This window comes from Squalius cephalus (assembly GCF_949319135.1).
Source record: "Squalius cephalus genome assembly, chromosome: 7".
NCBI lineage: Eukaryota > Metazoa > Chordata > Actinopteri > Cypriniformes > Leuciscidae > Squalius > Squalius cephalus.
This window is the reverse complement of record NC_137128.1, coordinates 20332609-20351071: the sequence shown is the minus strand read 5'-3', so window position 1 is coordinate 20351071 and position 18463 is coordinate 20332609. Positions and strand designations below refer to the sequence as shown.

At 35.9% G+C, this 18463-nt stretch overlaps 3 protein-coding genes across 5 annotated transcripts; 2 read left to right on the top strand and 1 right to left on the bottom strand.

Moving 5' to 3' along the window:
* Nucleotides 1-447: 447 nt before the first annotated feature.
* acbd5b (acyl-CoA binding domain containing 5b) lies at nucleotides 448-6896 on the top strand (the record flags this gene model as incomplete). Of its 2 annotated transcripts, XM_079877579.1 has the most annotated exons (12): nucleotides 448-511; nucleotides 798-893; nucleotides 990-1110; nucleotides 1285-1357; nucleotides 1454-1595; nucleotides 1916-2050; nucleotides 2284-2342; nucleotides 3275-3464; nucleotides 4812-5011; nucleotides 5458-5505; nucleotides 5597-5706; nucleotides 5808-6896. In XM_079877579.1, exons 2-12 carry the CDS (start codon nucleotides 806-808, stop codon nucleotides 5824-5826), a joined length of 1185 nt encoding a protein of 394 aa, XP_079733705.1. In that variant the 5' UTR covers nucleotides 448-511; nucleotides 798-805. The 2 variants fall into 2 exon arrangements, with proteins under 2 accessions (XP_079733705.1, XP_079733706.1); XM_079877580.1 differs by lacking the exon at nucleotides 5808-6896 and having other exon boundaries at nucleotides 454-511; nucleotides 5597-5710.
* Nucleotides 6897-6943: 47 nt separating this feature from the next.
* Nucleotides 6944-10903, top strand: tsen15 (TSEN15 tRNA splicing endonuclease subunit). Its single transcript, XM_079876808.1, has 4 exons — nucleotides 6944-7470; nucleotides 7556-7637; nucleotides 7719-7854; nucleotides 9499-10903. The coding sequence occupies exons 1-4, from the start codon at nucleotides 7399-7401 to the stop codon at nucleotides 9665-9667; spliced, it is 459 nt and encodes a 152-aa protein (XP_079732934.1). The 5' UTR covers nucleotides 6944-7398; the 3' UTR covers nucleotides 9668-10903.
* Nucleotides 10904-11923: 1020 nt separating this feature from the next.
* Nucleotides 11924-17991, bottom strand: LOC307161870 (uncharacterized protein C1orf21 homolog). Of its 2 annotated transcripts, none has more exons than XM_079876811.1 (6): nucleotides 17838-17991; nucleotides 14164-14302; nucleotides 13153-13238; nucleotides 12978-13042; nucleotides 12819-12879; nucleotides 11924-11993 (listed from the first exon to the last, which is right to left on the bottom strand). In XM_079876811.1, exons 2-6 carry the CDS (start codon nucleotides 14252-14254, stop codon nucleotides 11955-11957), a joined length of 342 nt encoding a protein of 113 aa, XP_079732937.1. In that variant the 5' UTR covers nucleotides 14255-14302; nucleotides 17838-17991; the 3' UTR covers nucleotides 11924-11954. The 2 variants fall into 2 exon arrangements, with proteins under 2 accessions (XP_079732937.1, XP_079732938.1); XM_079876812.1 differs by having other exon boundaries at nucleotides 14197-14302; nucleotides 17838-17940.
* Between the last annotated feature and the right edge of the window lie 472 nt (nucleotides 17992-18463).

Genomic DNA, 18463 nt, shown 5'->3' with positions numbered 1-18463 from the left:
AGATTTACACTGTCGTGGGCATTCTTTTTAGTTAACATTTAAGCACATAATACATACATAATGTGTTGGAGTTTTAAGCTTTAATGTTAATGAGATCATCGTTGGTTTTTCAGTGAACCACGTCTAACGGGTATGATAGGCTAATAATATAAAAATAATACAATACTGCTATACCGTGGTGATAGCGATTTAACAGTGACGATCTTATAAAATAAATAAAAGACAACTTTAAGATGTTGTTTTATAATAGAAACACTTCTGTATACTACTATATATTCTGAATTGTCAGAAATTATCCATTTAGTGGAGGCAGCTCCTATCTTAGCACGAGTAAAAGACGTTTAAATATCCTTTCGCTAGGCATTATGGATCATGTAGGCTAAAGCACTCTACATTCTATTAATTACTATGGAGGTCAGCTTCATAGGAAACTACATCACCCAAACTGCACCTGTTTAGGTTAATACCTAGGACACCTTAGCAGCATTTTCAGATGGACGAAACACTGGAGGTGAGTTATTCAGAGTTATTTTTTGTTGTTCAGTGGCATTTTTCCTACTCTTGAAGACAATTTTTCAGAGTTTAGACGGTGATTTCTTAGTATGGCGAAAGGTTAATGAAATTGCTGATATTAAACTAATTAACCAAAGTTGTTCAAATATAGTACCAATATATTTAACTTATCATATAAGAATTAAGTCTGCATTTAAATTACTACCTTATTAACGTGATTTGCTTTTTCATCCACGTCTATTTGTTAAATGTTTATCTAATTTGCTGACATTTGTCATGTGCAGACCTGTCCATGAGAAGAAGGACAATGGAAGATCCCAAATCTATTCAGAGGAGGTTTGAAGCAGCTGTCAAAGTCATCAGAAATATACCTGAGGATGGTAATACCTAAATATGAATGTCAAGTATTGAACTTCATGGTTTCATTTATAAATAAATAAACATATTTTTAATCATTCTTTCTTCATTTCACACAGGCTCTTATGACCTGTCCGATGATATGCTGGTTATGTTATACAGTTACTACAAACAAGCTACAGCAGGACCTTGTAACACCCTAAAACCAAACTCTTGGGATCCTGTTGGCAAGGCTAAATGGTAATTCTTATCCAATGATTTTTCAGATTATTTATAACTACATGTTCTTAATGAATTTAGTGTTTATTTGAACAGAAATGTTGATGTTGCTGCTATATCTAAAGAATGCTTTAAAGAATAACTTGAGCAACAAGCCAGATATGCATATTAAACCCAGACATGTGTTGTGTGCAGGGAGGCATGGAAAGCCCTGGGAAACATATCAAAGGACCAAGCCATGATGGAATATGTTCAGGAAATACAATTGGTTGGTAGTTGTATAGATTACAGAGATGAAGCTCTTTCATATTGAGGTTTCACTAAAAATAGTTTAAACCACAAACAATCAAATGTTTTATCATAGATAATAGAAACCCTCCCAGTCACAGACAGGATGGCAGAATTATTGGACGCTCTTGATCCATTTTATGAAATAGTGGAGGATGATGATGATGATGATGATGATGATGATGATGCGACCAGTAAAGCAGCACTATTCTTCACAGGTACTTCTCCTATTATTTATGTTCCTTAACCATAAGATCTGACCTTATTTGAGCTCCTTTAATTAACATTTTAATGAATGTAGTGATGATGATGATGATGATGATGAGAAAGTTGAAGAGGGGGAAAATGAAAGTAATGGGGGAAATATAGAAGATGACATGGAGATGGATGAGATGAAGAAAAGTACAAGCAACAACTTTGTGCCTTTAATATTGTGAAACAATTGTCAAGACAGAGAGCTGTTTTTTTGTGAGTAAAATGTGTTTGAATCTCCTGAAATGATTCATACTACTGTATTTAAGGACTTTTTATTCTGCAGACTTGAGCACCCATGCAGCAGAGAGAGGACGTTTACCGGTGTTTAATGAAAGTGAGGAGAACAGTGTGACTTCCTCAACCAATGACACTCATAGTTCTCTCAACACTGAGGAAGAAGACGAGGAACTGGCGTATGGTATGTTTTTGTTTCCATTAGTTTGCATTTTTGTGTCCGGGCCCAAGTTACACTGTATAACCTTCAGTTGTGTTGGAGGATACACAATTTTGGGTTTTACGTTCTGATTAGATAAGATTCTGCAGCCATTTAATGAAATTACATTGGCAGATAATGTAAATAACGTGTCTGTGATAAACTGAGTGTTTAAAAAATATTATTTGATGACATCATTCTTCCCAAATATCACACAGATGACTCAGATGGTGAGACATACAGCTGCTCAATGGAAAAACCAGCAACACAAGAGAAGGTACAGTCTTTATACTGATGTTTTCAATTCTTTCACAGGCTCAAAATCAAGTAAAAGAAATAATATTTTGCATAATAAAAAAACATTTTATTAGTAAGGTTGGTAAAATTCTTTAATGTTTTTGAAAGGAGTCTCTTATGCTCACCAAGGCTGCATTTATTTAATCAAAAATACAGTTAAAGCTGTGATATTGTGAAATAAATGTTCTATTTGAATATGTTTTAAAATGTAATTTATTCCTGTGATGCAAAGCTGAATTTACAGCATCATTACTCCAGTCTTCAGTGTCACATGATCCTTCAGAAATCATTCTAACATACTGAATTGCTGCTCAAGAAATTATTCTTAATATTATCACAGTTGTGGAAACAATAATCATTTTTTCCAGTATTCTTTGATGAATGGTAAGTTCAAAATAACAGCATTTATTTGAAAACGAATTTTTGTAACAATGTAAAAGTCTGATCAAATGACTTATCATCAAGTTTATCAAATAAAATAAAACAAAAAAGGTTTCTTCTAATTTTGGCGTGCAATGTGACCTGGCCATCTTTTGTGAGATTCACTCCAGTTCTTTCAATGTTCTTATTAATAAGCTGATTAACTTCAGATAAACAACAACCATTAAGAGATCTATAACTGGGTTGAATCCATCATGCTATTTAAGGTCACTCTGATGCATCATACATCAGCAGAGATTTGGAAGGGTTGTGTGATTCCTGGCAAAAAACAAAGAATGACTTGAAATCCTTGGCAAAACATGGATTAAGTGACATCAACTGAAGTCCACCAGTTGCTAGTTAGCACAAGAATATGCTTGTGACATTTTTTTGGAGAGAGAGAGAGAGAGAACCAAAGGAAGAAATGCATTTGTTTGTCATGACATGTCATGTCAGAGCTAAATAAATGGTAGTATGCGATGCTCTCCCTAGGGTTCAGGAGTTCCCAGGGTCCATTTGGCTGAAGTGAACGTGGTTGGGGCCAACATGCAACAAGGGGGAAACAGAGAGCCTCAGTGTGGGAGTCAGGATGGAGAACCACAGGGAGTGACACCCCCCGTCCCCCACCCGCCGACACTTGGATCCGTCCAAACTGAGAGAATCTCCCCAGGCAGAGGAAGAGGTTGGGCTCGAGTCAGTGTTTGAATAAGTCTTGAGCACCATGACGTCAACAAGCAATAATGTGATCAACCAGCCAATTTTCTACCAGCATTTGTATAACTTACAATGGGAGTGAATACTATTATACTTCTCCTAGGAAATAATTTCCTAATAAGGCAAGACTCTAATATTGCATTGTGGCATTCATTATAGTTTATATTGATATTTATTTCCTTTCATCACCATGGGCTTGTATCTGTATTATAAAAAGAAAGAAAATACACACTTGCAGATCATTTTAACCCTGTAAATGCTATGAAATAATAGTCAGAAATATATATATTTAAAGGGGTGGTTGATTATGATTTCACTTTTCTAACTTTAGTTAGTGTGTAATGTTGCTGTTTGAGCATAAACAACATCTGCAAAGTTACAACGCTCAAAGTTCAATGCAAAGGGAGATATTTTCTTAAGGACTACAACAAACGGCTGGTTGGGACTACACGACATTCCTCCCAAGTTAGTGACATCACCAACCCTACAATTTACATAAACCCCGCCCCCAGGAGCACGATTTATAGATTATCATGATAGAATATGCTAATCAATGATTAGAAGATAGTTAACAACACATCAGCTACATAAATTTAAACATAAATAAAAAAGTTTTTGAAATTTTCAGGACACAAGCTGTTGAAGCTCCGCCCTCCGTGCCGGGAGCAGCAGCTCATTTGCATTTAAAGGGACAGACACAAAAACAGTGCATTTTTGCTCACCCTTAAAAAGTGACAATTTTAAAATGCTATATAAAAATATCTGTGGGGTATTTTGAGCTAAAACTTCACATACATACTCTGGGGACATTAGAGACTTATTTTACCTCTTATGAAAAGGGCATTATACCACCCCTTTAAAAAATGGAAGAGTTTATTGAATATACAAAATCTGAAAAATGATTTTGCATATGTGTTTTTTTGTTGAGTATAATATTTGATACATCAAGCTTTTATTGCTCATATAGTATGATACAGGAGAATATGGAGCTCAAATTCAAGGAGGAAAAAAACACCTCAATTTATTCAGAGGCCCAAATTGAGCAAAAATATTCACTTTGGTGCAGTTGCTGATATTTATATGGCCAAAAGATAATATGAAATTCTGATAGCATGTGATATAAATCGATACGATCTTTATAACAATATAGACGACTTACATAAAATACAAATATATCAGTTGTTGCTCTAAATCTCTCAATATATTGTCTTTGTAAGATGATATTTAAATGTTTAGTCATTACAATTTAGGTATATACTGTGTCTGAGAATTAGTGGAGGCATAAATGGATGATTTTTTTTTAATATACTCTCAGGCCATCGGTTAATGGGAACTAGCCTACCTGACAAACAAGAGTGCAGTTTCCAAGGAAATGGTCAGCGCTGGGAGACAGAAGACAGAACGGACAAAAGAGCGTTTAACATAGAGATCGCTGTGATACTGTCACAGTTACAGGACAACATGCAGGATGTGCTGCACAGACTGACCACACTGGAACATCTTACGGCATCACAAGTAAGACCAGCATCAAAATATATGGCTCGATACATGTAACCACAAGTCTAGACTGTAGATTCCGAAGACTGGATCTGTTTAATCCACCTTATTTTTACTGTGCAGTAAAAAAAAACAATTTGTGTTACAAACCAGCGCGTTTATAATGAAGACATTGCATTAAAATTATATGGTAAGAAATACCAGTTTGCAAAATCATGCAGCATAACTAGCTAAAAAAAATAATAGTTGGAAGCGGATGAGACATGAAATTTACGGTAAATAAAAAAAATTATATGGTTTTTTTTCCCTGTGATGACAAAGCTGAATTTTCAGCATCTTAACATAACATTTTATGGTAAATAAATACCATTAAACAACATAATCACCTTCAATAATTCTAAAACCTTGAGAACAGTTAAAGTTGCTATTCATTTAAATATTTATTTGCTTATGTTTGGTTTTAGACTGAAATCCCTCCTCTCAAAACTTTGAACTCCAAGCCATCAAAAAAGGTCTGTTTATGTGACGCCAAATACATGGAATGCAATAGTATGAAATTCTGCTCTATATTAACAGAAATGTTTAATTGTATCTGTGTTTCAGAGATGGTCCTGGTGGACTTTAAACTCGCCCCAGTTCGCTGCAGTGCTGACAGTTATCTGGCCGTTTGCTGTGCACTGGCTGGTGCAGTTTTACTTACTGAAGAGAAGGAGGTAAGCTGTGCTGTTAACTAGGCTATATGTCAACACTTTTTTTTCAACAGAAATTTTTTTGAGTAAAACATGTCTGCATTGCATCTTTGTTGTGGTTTTAGATGGTTAAGAGTGAAGTGAAGAATCGGATACCAACTTTATACCATCATGAGGACTTTCAGACGGTCTGGATATATGGATATATCATAAACGTGAACGCTATGATGTCACCCTAACCTCAGAAATTAATAGTATTCAGCAAGGACAGTCATAATGTTATATGATATTTCCATCAGAATAAATGCTGTTCATTTCAACATTTTATTCATCAAAGAATTCCGGAAAATGTATCACTGTTTCCACAAAAATGTTGAGCAGCACACTGATAATAATTGGGATTTATTTATTTTTAGCAGCAAATCATCATGTTAGAATGATTTCTGAAGGATCATGTGACACTGAAGACTGGAGTAATGATGCTGAAAATTCACAGGAATAAACTACATTTTAAAATATATTCAAATGGTTGAATTGTAAAAAATATTTCACATAACTGATTTTTCTGTATTTTGGATAGGCTTTTGAACAGTCGTGTATATAGTAATCGTACCTTTTCTATTGTGTATTGTGTTTGTTATTTGTATGACTTTCAATGCAGTTAGTTTACAGTCGTTTTAATCCATCTCAGCCTTTAAAAGATCAACACATTACTTATTTTTCATTTTCTTTGAGAGATTACATTTCAAAGAGGAGAAATGCTGGAAAAATTAAGTATTTTGACATGGACAGAGACCAAATGCCAAGGAAGATTATATGTTGCAGCTTTTCCAAATGGGGGATTGAAAATAAAAATAAAATGTGTGGATTAATTCACTGTACAAAAGAGATAAGCTAAACAACACAGACTTGAAATATTTCTGATATAAATGTCTTCTAGAGTATAGCTATACTTTGTATGTGGAGTGTGGACCATTGTAAGTACAAGAATTTAAGTAGTTTATTTTTATAAGCTACAGGCATACAGTACTTATAAGTCTGTTGTTGTTGTTATTGTCAAGCAGGCAATTCTTTTGTAAAGTGAATAAAGAATTTGAAAGGATACTTGTATGTTTGACTGCTTAAGACAGATAGATAAATAGATACATAGACAGACATACACGCATCTGTACAATCTTTAGATGACTAAATATTAAAGATTCCTCCTCAAATCAAAATGACTTAATGTGGGCCCATTGAGATACTGTAGTGTTTTCTACACGGACGCAATTAAAGACAGGACAATAACAATCTGATTGTTCAAAAGCTTGTTGCTAACTTATCAGGCTGTACACGTGTTAGCAGGGAAGCAAGGAGATTTGAAAGGTGGTCTGAAAGCAGACGTCCATGAAAAAACTATTAAGTCATTGACTAACGAGACAGCTATCTTCTTTTTCGGACATAAACACTATTTAGGACGGATAGTTTACTACTAGAACACTGCAGACGATAGCATGTAAACGCCGATGGACGTCTCTGATATTGCCTCATGAATATTAACCTCCTCACGTGATTGGACGCTCCAGTAAAGTTACAAAGCAACGTACTTAATATTCATAAGACATGCCATCGCAGTTAGTCGTAATTTACGAGTGAAGTTGATTGTATGTGCACGTGGTAAATCTGAAAACACGCGTTTTGTTACATGCATCGATTACATTTGCGGTTTATGGACAAATGCAGGAGGAGGGTTTGATGGACGAAGCAAATCGAGCAGATCCCCCGAACTGGATCCAGCAGCACGCCGTCGTAAGAGCGAGTCACATTCCGGTTTGTGATAAATTGATGCACTGCATGTTTGGACCAGTGACATTTCATTTGTTCTCCTCTTTAGTACCAAGACCTGATGCATTTAGATGTCGGTGACAGTGCTCAAGTATATGCTGCTTTCCTGGTGTACATGGAACTGACGGAGGGTGAGGAAAAATCAAAGTAGTAGTTAGTTAGGAATATAGAAAAGAGACTAAATAACCTTTTTTTTGTCTTTCCCTTTAAAGTGCGTAAATGGAAGGAGGTGGTTGGAGTTTCCTGGCCAGAGTTACAGGCGGTTCTGCTGGAGGGTCGAGAGAAGGAAGGAGAAGCAGTTCAGATGATCTACCCTCTGCCTTCACACAGATCCATCAAACACAGAGAGTAGGAGACACAGTCAGCATTTACTGTAATACTGTCATTACTAAGCAGCTCTTCTGCTGGAAGTCCTGAAGGGCGCTTAAAAACATCTCTTGTTTCAAAATCACTCCCAGCTAACAATTCCCCTTTAGGTGGTCAAAAATAAAACCTCCATGGCAATGTTGTGGGAAGGTTCATTTTTGGTTATAAAAACAAACCTAAAAATAACCATTAGGGGATGTTCTGTATAGGTTTAATTTGGGTTGTCCAAACAAAACAAAAAAACTCCCTGCAATGTTCTGGAAAGGTTAGCTTTTCGTTACCATAAAAAGAACGTTCCCGGAATTTTCTTATTTGGTTCCAATAAAAATGGTAACCATGTGGGAGCATTGGAGGAAACATTCTGGCTGCATCCGAAATCGCATTCTTCCCTACTATATAGTATGCGAAATGTGATAAAAGAATTATGTCTGAATTTACAGGACTTATAAAAGAGTAGGCAAAAAGTACCCGGATGATCTACTACTCCTGGTGAGATTCTGAAAGCGTGCATATGATGGACACTTTACTATCCCATGAGGCCACGGTAGAGCATTTGTAAATGGCATTAAAGCAACGTACTGCTAGGTCACATGATAATGACAACATGGTGAATGTTGTACATCCGGACTACACACTACATACTATACAGAACATACTTTTTTTTTAGTGGTCGTGAAGTAATTACTTATTCAAAATAAGTATCTACTCAAGAGAGTATGCGATTTCGGACGTGGCCTCTGTTTGCTGGGTTGTATCAAATTCGCAAGTCGCGAACCTTGGTTTCGAAACATTTCATAATTCCGATTGGACCGTACTCTGCTAGATGGTGTTGGTTTGGCGAACCCATGATCAAGTGTTTATAATGTGGTTTAATTTTTAATTAATTTATTGAATTTTAATGCTTATGTGTAGGCTATATAATACAAAAAGGTGCATATTTAATTGCTTCTAATTGACCTAGTTTGCCAGGACCTGCCTAATAACACAAAACAAGATTAATGAAAGAACAATTTTTTTATATTTAATTATATGATTATTATTACATATTTTGATGTTACATATTAGTTTTCATTGCAATTACACCATTTTGACCAGCAGTTACTGTCAGCACGTGGTCTTTCGAGCGCTTCGAAACAGTGAATCGTTTCGTGAAACAGTTGCTCAATTGATTCAGTTTCAAAAGGCGTAGTTTCTCCCACCACTAACTGTTAAGAGATTTACACGGCCCCTAGAAGCGACACAAAATGGAATTAAGACTCCCTGTCTGCTATTGGTCGAACAAACAGGTAGCCACACCCCTTGCCTCACGCTGTTGGCTGAGAACCAACTCCCATTTCTTTTTTACTCTTCTTACTTATTTTTAAAGGTAATGCTTTATAATAACTTTTATTCATAGCATTTACAAACATTAATAAATAATGAAACTTTGATTTATATTTTCCATTTTAGATGCATGGACATCTCATATCACTTACAAGAAATATATAAAGATTTATCAATCATAAGGTGTTAAGATAGTTTCAGGTAAAGACCAGAAACTTCAGGAATACACTTGACTGCTTTATAAACCTCATCACTTCATCAGATTATTATGCTTTAATAAATGTGACAATTGAATCTTTATAGGTTGCGGACTATATTGGACAGAGGTGTCCCGATGCTCTTGTGTGCAGTGGCTTCTGACTCCAGTCTGGTGTACCAGAGGCTGTGTGATGGCCTTCTGACCCCTGACCCTCCAGTGGAGATCCAGGACCAAGGCCGCCGACAGCATCGCAAACGGAGGTTACAGATGTGAGATGAGCACCCAGGCAGATTGTGATCTGATGTGTGGATTGGGTAGTATTATGACTGATGGAGGCTGGTTTAAATGCGTTTATGAACTTGTATTGTCCTTGAAGAGAGACTGAATTGATGAGATAATCTAAGGAACGGACCATATTTGGACAGATAAGACAACTTATTGCAGTATTACACTTAGACAACACCAATGAGCTGCTTTTTCTTTTTTACTCAAATACTTGAAATGACAGATGTGTAAAATGACCCATTTCATAATTCCCAAAAAAATCAAACAGAGAAAGCTGCAAAATAAATTGTTTTTATTGTTGAAACCATCTTCATTTACTCACCCTGTCATTCCAAATCCAGAAGACTTGTTCATCTTCGAAACACAAGCAGAAACCTGATAGATTTCTGTCTTCATTGAAAGTCCATTCCACCAAAACTTTGACGCTCAAAAAAGTTCAGACGTAAATCAAGGGGTTTAATCCAAATCTTCTGAAGAGACGTGATCATTTATAAATGTAGTATTTTATTCACATATAAACATTGATCAACACATACATAGATCTCATCAAACATGGTAAACGGAAGCTCAATCGTACTTGCTTAAAGGGATAGTTCACCCAAAAATTATAATTCTGTCATCATTTACTCAAAGTTGTTCCAACCCTGTATAAGTTTATTTCTTCTGCTGAACGCTAAAGGAGATATTTTGAAGAATATTGGTTAACAAACAGGCTCAAGGCCCCATTGACTTCCATATTATGGGGGAAAAAATTAGATGGAAGTCAATGGGGTTCATCAACCGTCTGGTTACAGAGATTCTTCAAAATATCTTTTATGCAGGTTTGGAGCAACATGAGGGTTAGTAAATGAGGACAGAATTTCCATTTTAGGGTGAACTATCCCTTTAACATGCAAGAACCACTGAGCTTTGTTCTAGCACGTCAAGCAAGCTCGGTTCAGCTTCTGTTTACCATATTTGATTTGCTCCATGTATTTGCTCTATCAATGTGAGTAAATGACACTTTTAACATTAACAGTACAGAGCTGGAAAATACATCAATAAACCAGTTTCCATTTCTTGTCCTTGGTTAGTTGGTCAATGTGTATTTATTTATTCATTCTTTCACTCTGCATCACATTTACTGCATTTTTGGCATTAATGTTTGGCCCGACTGTGGTAGGTACATAGAGAACCTAAGCATACATGTGGGGTATTATTCACTTTAGTGTGAAAATACAGAAATTAATGGCTTACTGTTGTCTCTCATATCAGAAAAGAAAACACTGTGCTTAAGGCTATGGCAAGTTACTGTCATACTGTAAAAGGAAGAAGCACTTCCTGATAATAAAACTTATCTGTGTAAAACTTTCTGAAGGCTGGTTTTGAAACTCGTACTGGTTTACAACTAAAGAAAAGTGAATATAAATGTCAAGAGAACGTATGACATCTTCCTGTTATATAGAACAAAATGAGTATCTGCAAACTACATGACCTTAAGATACTGTAACTGGCGTCTCTAAACATGGCTAGATGCTGTGATCTATCTCCACTGTCCAACATGTCCTCAAGACCGGCCCTGAAAGAACTGCACTGCTCTCATCCAACAACAAATCTAGTGATGATACATACAGCACTGCTGTCCTGAGCGTTGTAACAACTCAAAGAAAAAGGTCAAAAAGACACGTACATAAAACACTGTGGGTGAAAAACACTTGCTCACATAATAAAAGAAAAAACTGGAATGCTAGAAATGGCCTTGTGTTTCTGTCCATATTCTTTCACTTCCTGTGTCTCAACAGCATGGACAGAATCACGCAAGTCTCTCAGTAAGTCAGTCCTCCTTAGGAGATATCATCTCCACCGCTGGTCCATCACGTGTAGTGTCCGTGTCAAAGGGAGCGTGAAATCCAGGATTCTCGGCATGGCTCTCTCCACTGAATGTAGTCTATGAGTAGGAGAAGGCTTATGGGTAGTGTAAGGCAAGGGATCGAGGAACAGTCTGAAAATGGCTTTCCCATTCAAAACTTGGGCCAAATCCCAAGTCTCCTTAACCATGGCCTTTCTGTGCCCCCCTACCGTTTAAATACTAGTCCTCAAGAGTCTCAAATACTGACCTGTAAGACATTTGGGAGAGTGTGGACTGTAAACGGAGTGAATAACAAGGGCTGAAAGTCACTTAACCCCACGCTCTTGAAGATTAGTACCCATTGGGTAAGGAGGCATGAAAAGGAGTCGTAAGGAACTTTGGGACAGGATTGACTCAATGTTGGCCCGAATCAAACGTCTCGGCATGCTATGTCATATCCTCGTCCTCCGAGCAGTAGTCCCGTCCCTGTAAAAGTAAAAGTACCTCTGAATAAATGGCAAATAAAGACTTGATTTTCACATTTTCTCACAACTACAATGCAAACGCCGTGTCCACGCTGGATGCATGCGAGCAACGCAAAGTGACAAAAGACTACAGAACCCCTTATAATATAACACTGTCTACGCTGGATGTAGTGCGACATGACAAATTTCCAACAGCAAACTGATGCCTCGTTCTATTTCTGACATACTCCATGTGCTTGCTACTTCTGATACAAAGGACAAATGGATTTGCAACAGTCACTTTGACACATCCAGTGTAGATGGCCTATTTCTGCACCGAGTATAGACACGGTGTAAGGTGTTTTGTTCTGATGACTATGTGGTTGTTAGCGCTAACTTAAAATAACCCATCTCAAAGTCTCTATATGATATTCTGGTGCCTTTGGCAAAAATCGTTCATCAAATCACTTAAGGCCATGTCACACTTCACTGACAGACCAACGCGGACAATCACCAGATTACAGAACGTCAATTCTCAGACATTTCACGACCCGACAAATGCAGATTCAACATGTTGAATAGGCGAAAACATGCACCGTCCAATGGCAATCAGACAGGGTAACACACTGATCCGACAAATCCCGACCGACCTGTCTGTGCAGTGTGAATTGGCCTTTATAAAAGTAATAGCAGACCTCTCCTCAAGTCATAGGAGGCAGAGTTTGGCTCTCTAGGACCGAACATGCCTACCCCTGCCCTAGTGTACACGTAAAAAGTATACTTTGGGCTTTAGAGACTTCCCTAAATGGCCCCTCACCCTAAGTATGAGTGATGCTATATCACATACCTTTTCAATCTTCTCATCCAGCATCTTGAAGAACTCCTGCTGGCTCTCTGAAGAGTGGATACTGAGGAACAGTCAAGGCTTGGTGAACATCTCATTGGTCGTCTTCTCTCTATTGCTGAATTCGTAATACTCAAGAGCTGAAACCAAACACAAACTCACCTTATCTTATTACCATTTCCGGTGGCATCTTTATGCCTGCCCTTGTGCAAAAGTGTGCTCTTTTCCTGAAACACATACAAGAGGAAAAATAAATGTTCTCCAGGAAGATAAAATGATTATGAGGAGATACATAATGTATCATATATATATATATATAGGATGTATCAATCTTTACCAAGTTCTCTTGGTTTCGTGAGTTCGCCCGCTCCTCTTCTCCATGCATGTACTTCACCTTCTCAACTCCTTTCAGTTTATACTCATCTACAACACAGAAAGAGTCAACTGGAAACAGGATTCTTAATCCATTTTACTTTAGTAATGAATTGACTTTTCAGGATATTCAACAAAAACATAGGATGGGACCAAAATGTACGTATGTAGTGGATTATGGACAACAGATCCACAAGACATACTTTTTTGGGACCTATTGGATCATGTCCAATAAAACCAGGAGCTAAAAAAGTACATTTAGTACATTTTTATTTTACATAGACTTTAAGGTTACGTGTTCAAGCCCCACAAGAACAAGGCATGGCCTGTGATCACTGTTTCAAGGGCAGTTAAATCCAGGTTCCTCCAGAGGGGATTGTCTCTATAATAGCACAACTGTAATTCACTTTGGTAAAAAGCACCAGCTAAATCACTACTTACACTAATAGGAATGTAAAAACTGCCTAGTAATTTACTGCATTCCCCACCAAGAGCTTTAAATATATACCACTTGGGTTTTTTCTGACATTTTTTGCTCATCAATTTACAGCAGCAGTAGAAATGTTGTCAACATTTAGTTACAATTACAATAATTATAATTTAGTTAGATGAAGTACAATATGTAGATGTATAAACAACATAAAACAACTTTTAAAGTCTTTTGAAAGATGTCTCTTACGCTCCCCAATGCTGCATTTGCTAATTTTATACAGACACAATACAGTAAAAACTGTAATATTGTGAAATATTATTACAATTAAATTCATGTTATTTATTCCCGTAATATTGTAAAGCTGAATTTTCAGCAGCCATTACCTCAGTCTTCAGCGTCACTACGGTTCGGTTCGCTACCTCAATCAATATACAGTCAATTCAGAGTCAGGAGTTTTGAATTAAATTCAACTCTGTCTCTGGCTCCATAAATATCGTATAGATTATTATAACATGAAGATGGGAGCACAGCTGGGACACTGACCGGAGAAGGCATCTCCGTTGCTGTAGGCCTTACCCCGGCCCTCTTCATCACTGGGTACAGATGACAACTGCTTGGCTGAGGTGCAGCCCATCGCCTCACTTCCTCTCCTCTCCTTCCTGCATGGCACTCTCGACTGCACCTGACACAACAAATACAGGCATGAGCTCGCACAGAACTGCAGCAAATAAAGCAATCTACATAGTCTAACATGGAGCTTAGTCTGTCTGTACTGATATACACTGAACTTAACCTTCATATCTGGGTGCGTCACATTTATGTTTCCTCCGTGCTGAGCAGCTGATATGAATTTGGGTTAATAGGACACTGGCCTCAGCAGTGGACGTTGGTGTGTTTGGACATCAGCGAGTAACGTCTGTGTAGTTTATGTGCAAAGAGCGAGGCCTGATCTCAGGTCAGATTGCATGTCATTAGAAATTAAGAAAGAGAGTAGAAATGGTGGGATGAACTGATAAGGAAAAAAGGTTTGTGAAGATTAAGCGCACAGAGCATAAACAAGTATTTTCTCTGCAAATTCTGTCGAATTTCTTTCAAAATTAAATGTTTCAATTGTAATTTTTCTGGATACTGTTTTAATAGTTATATTAAATTTTATAAGCAATCAAAAAGCAAGTCTAATTATTTGAAATTTTTTTTATTTATAAAAAGCCCTATGAAATGTAATTTTTTTTTCAAATTCTGTTTTCAGTTTTAATGGTTTAATTAAGTCTTAATAATCAAGAAGCATGTATAATCAAGTAAATTCAGAAAACTTGAACAACTTAATTACAGAAATTGGTGTTAAATTTTAAAGCATGATCTGAACAACAGAGGTTTACTGTTAAAATTAAAAACATGGAAGACATTTTTTTGTATTATTCCTTTAAAAAAATTACTTTGAGAAGTACCCTCTACTGTACAGTAGTAATATATTCCTGTCACAATTTCAAAACTTTTATATTGGCGGGTTGTAGTGAAGACCTTAAAGTGTATATGATGATAGTTTTCACAAATAAAATGGTGATTGGATTCCGAGATTCCGCATATTCTATTATAATAGCTGATATTTGGGGTAATAAAACAATTCCTATACAGATTTATACAAGTTTTGGACACTAAGCCACACTAAAAAAAAATGTATGATGACATTGCATGTAAGCACAGGTGCAGTTAACCACATTAACTATGGACAGTTGACAACCAGAAAGTCATTCAATGACTAGGCTAAACATTGTTTCTATGTATTAAGGTTTCCTCCTAAACTGGTTTCAGGTAAAGAAACCAGTTTCCTTTTAGATCATGTCTAATGATCTAAAAAAAATTCAGGTGAGCTTAACCAGAGACTGTATATAGCTGAGATGAACCACTGATATTACAATGAATGTGAGAAACTGAAATGCCCAATAGAGTGCTGTATGAGTACTAAACCTGGAAACCTGGTATTTCAGTATTTTAGGTTGCATTGTCCTGAAGCCAGTGGGTTTTTGAATGAGTTTCTGGTTAAATGCCTGAAATAAGGTCTGTGGTTAAGTTAACACAAGCTCAAGATATTTTCTTGTTGTATTCTATGACATAAAATACCCCACCGATGAAAACGTGGTTGCTAACAAGTGGCTAAAAGGGGCTACACAACTTAGTTGAGGAACTGAAACGCCATTACGTTAAATTGGAAAACTCATGTACTCATCAAGCCACTTTTACAGTCTTGTAAACTATTACAATTAAAACTTTACAACTACTGTAAATTAAAAAAAAGATTTATCATTAGACTTTTATTTTCATTTATAGCCTAACTTTAGCTTTTTACTTATGGCAAATTTCAAATGATACATTTTACTTGCTGTTTCTTTGTAATTATTTGGGACATTTACAGGCAATTTCTCAATGAAAATCTAGAAACCAAATTTTTTCTAGTGTATAATTTAAAAAAAATAAATGAATAAATATTTGCACTTGTTGAAAAGAATTATAAAATTACAAAAGCAAAGATAACCATATCATAATATAGCTCTTTACTGCAAAATTAAATAAAATAATATAAAATAATTCATATTGTGAAACAAGATTTTGTTCATATCGGTCAAATTGCATGTCATTAGAAATAGTAGAAATGGTGGGTTGAACTAATAAAACAACTACAGGTTTATGATTTTATATATATATTAGGGCTGTCAAACGATTAATCGCGATTAATCGCATCCAAAATAAAAGTTTGTGTTTACATAATATATGTGTGTGTATGGAGTATAATTATTTTCTATATATAAATACACACACATGCATATATATTTAAGAAAAATTTGTTATTTATATATAAAATATTTATATATAATATAAATTATATATAATATAAATATATATACACAGTATATACATGCAAATATTTCTTAAATATATACATGCATGTGTGTGTATTTATATATAGAAAATAATTAAACACCGTACACACACATATTGGCCTATTATGTAAAAACAAACTTTTATTTTGGATGCGATTAATCGCGATTAATCGTTTGACAGCCCTAATATATATATATATATATATATATATATATATATATATATATATATATATATATATATATATATGAAGAGTTCAGATGCAAAAGCCTCTAAGTGCCATCTGAACATTTCTTCTAGAATGGTCATTTTTATCAAGCTCGTATATTTAAGTTCAGTAATTTCACTTAAATGGCAATGAAAAATACCTATTAATTGTCATTTAAGTCAAATTACTGAACTTAAATATACGAGCTTGATAAAAATGACCATTCTAGAAGAAATTTTCAGATGGCACTTAGAGGCTTTTGCATCTGAACTCTTCATATATATATATATATATATATATATATATATATATATATATATATATATATATATACATACACACACACACATAACTAAATTTAATTTTAAAAAATCTGAATATATTCTTTAAAAGGTGTCATGTATATATATTAATGTGATTTTAAAAATTGGTCTTGTAAAGAGCAGACTTTTATAATTCGAAGACGTCATTTCTTGTGCATGAGAATTGTCCAATCAGGGCACGCATGCAGCAGGTCCAGCTGCAGCCTCGCTCGCGCATAAAGGGCCCTTGTGTGGCATCAAAAGAGCTGCAAGCCGCGGCAGCCAATCCAATGAGGCAGAACTAATCGCTCTCCGAGGTGAGAGCAGAACCGTTAACTCACACCATGTACAGACCACAGAGCTCCAGAACAAGTGACAACTGTTCCCAAGCGCTGATCCTGAACAGCGCGACGCGTTTGTGCACGAAACATCAACTAACAGCAGAATTATTAATAATATTCATCATAGAGCAGAGCGCACCCGTGACCTTTTTTTCTTTCAAAACTAACATTGCATCTTGTAGCAAACGAGCAATGTGGCCTAGTAGCGAATGTGCATAATAATAAACACTTCATAACGAAACCATAAACAAAAAGCCCTTAACTAGCTGCGCTTCCACTGCAGATCGCCACCATCGCTTACAGCTACAAGCTGTTATTGACGCACATTAAAGCAAATCGGATGCGATATGTTTTGTTGGTAATGTTCACCAGAACAGGACAACAACAATGGTCGCGACGCAAAGGCACATTTGACTCGAATTCTGTTCATTATGAACACAGAATGGGGTAAGGGCATGATAAAACACTTTATGCAGCTAATCTTACCTTCAGTGCAGATGCAGAGTTTAATAGCGCTATTCGTGATCAGGAAAAAAGCGCTCAAGCGGGACCAGCTCAATTCAGATCAGCCCACAGCCGCGAATAATCGATACAGAAACAGAATCGTCGAGCGACACGATCAGTGTGCACAGACAGAAGCAGTCGAGCGCGATTAGTTCAACGGATGACCTGATGGATAGAATACAAACACATATTTAAAACTATATATGTGTGACAAATCTTGTGGGACCGTTCATTTATAAAATATGTTTTAAAGCCTTTTGTACATTTATGACCGAACATTTTTCTTTATTTATGAAAAATACTTTATTGTTAATCTTTTACTGATACCTTCCAAGTTGTATATTCACAAAAGCAGATTTAGTAACCAAACGACTATATTTAGGCTATTGTTTTTGAAAACCAAACCAAGCATTAGGCTATATTCAAATAATAATTTTTTTAAACTCTAAACCTGTGCTTTATACTGTAAACCTGTAAAAAATATTATAATAGCCATACTGTAACTGTTTGTTCAACAGATATCAAAAAAAAAAAAATATATATATATATATATATATATAATTTTAAGACTCAGTCCACAGACGTTAATAATTGGTTGAAACCTTGAG